This window comes from Myxine glutinosa, chromosome 10 (genome assembly GCF_964187855.1).
Source record: "Myxine glutinosa chromosome 10, kmMyxGlut1.1, whole genome shotgun sequence".
Lineage (NCBI taxonomy): Eukaryota > Metazoa > Chordata > Myxini > Myxiniformes > Myxinidae > Myxine > Myxine glutinosa.
Genome location: NC_136270.1, coordinates 71,443,654 through 71,449,924, shown reverse-complemented (window position 1 = coordinate 71,449,924; position 6,271 = coordinate 71,443,654). Strand labels below are relative to the sequence as shown.

General features: G+C 43.8%; 1 protein-coding gene across 1 annotated transcript; it reads right to left on the bottom strand.

The window, feature by feature from the left end:
- Positions 1 to 705: 705 nt before the first annotated feature.
- Positions 706 to 3,237, bottom strand: LOC144894051 (uncharacterized). The gene is made up of 3 exons (XM_078785754.1): positions 2,019 to 3,237; positions 1,642 to 1,865; positions 706 to 1,478 (listed from the first exon to the last, which is right to left on the bottom strand). The coding sequence occupies exons 1-3, from the start codon at positions 3,219 to 3,221 to the stop codon at positions 944 to 946; spliced, it is 1,962 nt and encodes a 653-aa protein (XP_078641880.1). The 5' UTR covers positions 3,222 to 3,237; the 3' UTR covers positions 706 to 943.
- Positions 3,238 to 6,271: the final 3,034 nt, after the last annotated feature.

The following is a 6,271-nucleotide window of genomic DNA, read 5'->3' as shown; positions in this document are numbered from 1 at the left end:
GATTCGATTTTGGTGAAGATCTGAATATGGATTTGGATATGATAAGTATTTAATTCTTAAGTGATTCTTCTTCATTGAGGGATCGGGTGAAAAGCGATATATAACGTGATATTAAAAAAAAAGTTATGGACGAGTTATGACTAAAATTGGCGGACGAGTTGGTTAGGAGACAAGAACAAGCCGATTAGATTTTGGTTCAGGTCCGAATCCAGATCCTGCCTATCAGTGGGATACAATACATAAACTGTTCAGCCTGGCGGAGGTTTGTGCTCTACCTTGTGCGATTCTAGTTTGATGTGAAATCCTCCACAGACGACTGGTAGGTATCTGATTGGGTTATAAGTTTGTATCTTGGTAAATATTTTTGAGGATTTGTGTTGCATTAAATTTATGGAGTATCTATGCCATCCCTACAGGAAGTCTATACCAACTTCCTGAAAGATAGCCTCAGACGGTAAGCCAGGTGATATTGAAAAGGTGTGGTCTTTGCAAATTAATCCAAGTCCAAATGGTTTGGCAAGTTTTGTTTCGATCCTCAACAAGAGAAGGGTGTGACATCTATGGCGAAGCTTAATGGAGTAGTAAGGGCATTTTATGAGATATATCACAAATCTGTTAACTAAATTGTTACCAAAAAATTTCTTCACCAATATGTTTGTAAAGGTGTGTAATAACACGTGTTAAAATGTTGAAGTTCAGCTCCCGTGGGAAACCCAGAAAAAAAGCTGCTGAATTCGGGTACCGAAAAATTATTTTCGAGAATTTTTATTTTTTTTAATCGGCCCTTAAGTAACTTATGAGGGGTCAAATAAGGGTTTTTCATGATTCTGAGTTGATTGTTAACATTTATATTTTCACTTTTACATTTACACACAAAGTAGCTTTTATTTCACATACATATATAATACTCAAGAGTTATTTCTCATTCACAATGTCAGAAGTTTCAACAGTCATTGTCTATGTCTTCTTCAGACTCAACAACATCATGACTGCAGTTTCTGCATGTAATGCCATTACAGACTCCACAGGCCGAGATGCACGTGACCCCATTCTTCTTGCAGCTGCATCGCCGGTTGCTGCAATCTCCATGACAATTACAGCTCGTGAACTGCAATAGCTCCTCAGGAGCCATGGGGTCCAGTGTTGGAACTGGCTCATACCCATGCACACCTATTGTCCATCCATAGTCACTGGGGTTCAGAGACATGCTCTGTAGAAGGATCCAGTCCCGGGTCTGCAGGTAGGCATGGAGTGAATGTTGTGCAGCTGCACCCTCTGTTGGAGGTAGAGTCTCTGGTTTGATCACTCCTGCCGCTGCCTTCCTTGAGAACATGTTGTACCGAATTTCACCCAATGTAGTATCTCGTCCATGGTAAATGTACTTGAAAATCGCAGTACCAGCCTGAATCACTGTTTCCTTGGTGGCTTCTGTGTCAAGGAAAATGTCGATGTACTCAGCCGCGTCCCCTTCGCAAAACCTAAAAAAAAGCACCAGGTCTATGTCAAGTAAAGTATAATGTAAAACAGAAATAAAATAATAATTATTTTTAACATTTATACTATGATGACAATGATTATAATTATTATTATTATTAGTATTAGTATTATTTGCCGACGTAATAGTAGTATTATCATTATTACCTGGCAAATAGAGTTGTTTTCCCATGACCAGCGATTGCAGAAACCGTATCACACCCCGTGAAGGCGTGACAGAAGAGCAGGTAGCTCTTCTGTGTTTCGGAGAGAGATTCTTTGATCTTTCGGACGTCATAAGAGCCGTTTGATGTGGTTAAGAAGAGTGGATGGTGGCTGTCTGAGCTATGGTGCACCAGCATTACCAGCACGTCTGCATCTTCTGCCCGCACCTGAAAATATAACAACATGTACAAAGCATAATGAACCGTTCAAGAACAGATTTAACTTTTCATCAGTGTGAATTCTCTTATTTTTAAATTACCCCATCTCCCCCCGGGCTCCATCCAATAGTTATACTAACTGAAGACACAAATGGTACTGACCTCAACAGAGCCATCTGAAGCAGCAGCCAATGCCTCTCTCACAATTGAAGTGTCAGCATCATTGTCACACTGCTCCACAGTGATGTGATGTTTTCGGAAGGTTGAAGAGAGAAGGTGGATGAGCTCACTCTTGTTATGAGTGTTGTCCAGAAACTTTGCTCTTGGGGTCCAGTTGGACATATCCGGTCGAATCTGGAGATTACAGCAGGAATTCTTGGTACGCCGGATGTGGTCGTGATCTTTTGGTGATCTGCTGTAGCCATCAAAGACCACAATGATCTTCTGGGAGCAGCGGCCCAGATACTGCACGTAGCTCAGGTAACTGTTGGCGATCTCCTGCCAGGTCTGACGTTGTTCCCACTTCACCATGTAGACAAGCCATCCGCCATCAATTACGAGGGTGCAGCAGGGTTGGTTAGTCAAGTCAAGTGGATCAGTTAACGCCTTCAGGCTTGTATTTGAAAAGTCTGCCTTGTTTGCCTTGTTCATCTTCTGATCTTTGTTGCTGAACAGGGACAATGGGAAGGGAGTCAGCTCATACTGTAAGCTTGTCTCAACTGTCATATCCCGCTGGGCGAAAATGATCAGTCGGTTGAACAACTTTAGTGAGTCAAGGTGAATCTTTTTCTCGTTGACCAAGGGAAATTTTCTTAGTGATGACAGGGCTTTTATCTTTGACTTGACATCCATGGTCGACGTCACTGACTGTCCATCCAGCTTGATCTGCATCTCCATCCCAACTTCAGCTGCTCTCTCAGCATTGACTGCGTCATCTCCAGTGCTTGTGAATCCTGTTGAGAAAGACACGAGCAACTCCTTGTCTCTATCGTTGTCGAATGGCTTGATCTCCTCAAACCATTTTAGGACAAGTTCAACTGCCTCTGCATCTCGCTTCATCTGTGTCTTGGCAAGGTCTCTGTGGACTGGAACATGTTTACTGACGTCCTCCTCCATCCGCCGGTTGACATCAGACAGGTGACTGAGGGTGAGCACCCAGCATTTGTGGCCAGAAAAACTGTTTCTCATTCTTCCTCTGCTCAATCCACCTTGTGACTTGGCTGCCTTCATTAATGTCTGCTCAATGCAAATGTCACACCATGTGCCGGACCACTCATGACTTGAGTAACGGACAACGTGGTTCCCGTGGGCAGTGAGACGTTCTAAGGTGTCTTTGTAAGCAGGCAAAGTTTCTAGTTCCTTCATGAGTTGACAGTACAGCCGTGCGCCCTTGGCATACTGATGATGGCCTGCAGCGGCAAAGATGTGAAGCATCTTGGTAACAATGCAGGACAGATGCCCATTGTGGTCTGCAAGTCGCTCGGTTCTGATAAAGACCTTGATCACATCTACCATGTGGTGGTACTCCACCCAGAGTGCAGGTGTTCTTCCTCCTTTTGCAAGTCGTTTGAAGGTTTCTTCAAACCTTTGCTCAAACACAGGCACTACTGGGTCTGAGTGTCTGGCTCCCATCTTCCCATCAGCCACCTTCTCCATGAAGGTCTTCATGTCACCACGCTCCTCCTCAGTGAAGGCAAGTTTCATGATGTGTTGATAGATGGCTGCATCGATGAGGAGGTGAACACGGATTGCCTTGTCAAAACATCCTCCATCCATGATGTGGTTGGCTGTCGTACTTCCAGGATAGATCAACTGGATCACATCTAGTAGTCCAGAATCTTCCATGATGTTACCCATTGATCCAAGATAAGACTTCAGCAGGTGAAAACCACCCAACCTTGGAATGACGGGTAGATTTGCCTGCTTTATTATATTCACAGCCTTCAGCCAAATCGGAAGATCAAAGGTCACTATAGCGACCCCAGCGCGCCGTATGCACTCTTTCAGAGTGGTGAAGATGGTGTTGAGGTCATTAGGGTCTCCTTCAATAACTGGGAGGAACTCGATCTGTGTGCTCTGCTTTGCATCATTAGCATGGATTCTCTTCATCCAGCCATTCCAGTTGGAGTGTGGGAACTCAGGATCGTTGGCTTTGATCACCCACCCCGCTGCCCAGAGTGTGTCACCTGGAGTGAGGAGTGGCTGATCATGAGCCAGGGAGGAGGAAAGCTCAGCGAGGGGGAGAAACATGATCGCGTTCCTTCCTATCTGTTTCCTGTTCGTAAATGGAATAATCTTTACTTCAGTTCCTCTCAGGATCTTAGCTTTGTCGAGTGCCTTCACCTTCACCCGGGGGAAAGCTGCTGTTGTCTGTGGATCTGGCAAAGGTGGTGCCGGAGAGGTGACTTCGATCCAACCCATTGAGTGAAAGGGAGTGTTTCCGTGAATAGAGACAATGTTTAAATCTATATTGTCTCCAACAAACTGAGTGACTGCATTGTTTGTTTCCCCAACCTCCATAAAGACCACCTGATCATTACTTGACAATTCACTTTCACTGGCTGGCACTTTGGCTGTCATCACTGATTGATCCTCAAGCGCAGCATCAACCGCAACCTCATCATTGATCTGTTCATCGGTTTCCTCCACAATGGTGTCAAGAGTGCCAGAAGTATCTGGAACATCATCTCCACTCCTACTATTAAGGAAGCAGTATTTGTAGTTTTGTGTCTCCGTGTAAGACTCAGTGTATCCCAGCCGGTGGAACTTGTTGAGCATCCATTTTGACCCAAATCTATGATCAAGTTGTATGGCAAGCCCCATTTGGTGTGGCAATACTCCAGACCGAGGTCGACAGGCCTTAATAAAATTCTGCCCCCAAACGGCAACTCTTTCGTCTGTCTTGACAATCGGTCTCAAGAACATCTGAAGGCTTGCAGGAACAAGTGTCAGCTGACTATCGATGTCAGTCATACTGTGTGTGGTGGGGTATGACTTTGGACCTAAATCAATCAAGGCAATATCATTGGATATGAACTTGAGTGCCGTCTTTATGATCCGAGTCTTCTCATCTCCATGGTCAAGATTAGCATGATGCGCTCGCAGAATATTGTCGGTGCCATCTTTGAGACAGAGTACATCTGCCCTTCTTTCCTGTGTTGTGAAATACAAGGTGTCTTCGTATTTCTCTAGAAGTTTTATCTTTAGCCAATGCTTTGAATAAGAAAGGCTCTTCTCTGGTGACTGATCAAACTCCTGCAGCTTTTCATGGACTTGGTCCATGTTCATTACCCCATGCTCTAATTCTGAGTCTAACCATTCGCAGAATTCAATAAAAACTGCCTCTCGCTCCTCATCAATACTCCTCTGTCCTCTCTTCCTTTTTCCTTCCTCATCAGTCTTGGACAAACTGTCACCTCTCGCAAACATAAGTTTGCATCGCAAATGGTACAGTGTTTCTTCCGCTACCAAGTCGTTGATCCCTTCCAGGCGTCCAGTGACTTCAGTGCCCCAGTCATCCCCGCGACTCCGTGCTGTCTTCAGCAAGCTTGCCTTCAGTGTATCTGCAGTCAAATTATCTGGCACTCTGTATTTCTTTCTAGCTTGTGCTGGATTATTTTTGTAGAGCTGGGCTGGTTGGTTGCAAAGAATGCATACATCCTTATACAGGAGGTCAACTGACTGTGATCTTCTAGAACTGCAGCCAGTTGATGAACTGAACTCACAAGTAGTGAGTCTTCTCTTCAACTTTGATGACTCTTTCTCTGCCTTTGATGCTTGAGCTGACTTCTTGGTGGTTGCAACAAAGTTGTTGTACAGATCATTTTTACACTTCTGGTGGTACCTCAGTTTTCCTTCCTTTTGAGCCTCCTTCATACGTTCCACAACAGTAACATTTTCGACAGTTTCTGCTTGTTTCAATAAAGTTGAGTATCCCTTTGGAGTTGCCTGTATGAGCCTTTCAGCTGGTGTATCCGAGCGTGCACAGATGAAGCAATTGAGCACAGGTGGAGTAACGTCTTCATCCATATTGCTAGACTCCATGTCCTGCAAAGTAGAAAATGAGATATATTTAGAAATTATTTTTCCACAAAGGAGTGTCTGTGGTGAAATATAAATGTTAACAATCAACTCAGAATCATGAAAAACCCTTATTTGACCCTCATAAGTTACTTAAGGGCCGATTAAAAAAAATAAAAATTCTCGAAAATAATTTTTCGGTACCCGAATTCAACAGCTTTTTTTTTTGGGTTTCCCACGGGAACCTTCAACATTTTAACACATGCTATTACACACCTTTACAAACATATTGGTGAAGAAAGTTTTTGGTAACAATTTAGTTAACAGATTTTCATATGTTTCCCTTACTAGAGGATCAGTTTGAGTTTGGGCTGAATCTCAGCCAACAGTGTCAG

Bases quoted from the DNA above. Each gene is read 5' to 3' on its own strand.
- LOC144894051 (XM_078785754.1), bottom strand. From the start codon at position 3,221: ATGAAGGAACTAGAAACTTTGCCTGCTTACAAAGACACCTTAGAACGT. The intron at 1,866-2,018 runs GTCAGTACCATT...TTATATTTTCAG, and splicing joins CTTCAGATGGCTCTGTTGAG to GTGCGGGCAGAAGATGCAGA. The intron at 1,479-1,641 runs GTAATAATGATA...GCTTTTTTTTAG, and splicing joins AAAACAACTCTATTTGCCAG to GTTTTGCGAAGGGGACGCGG.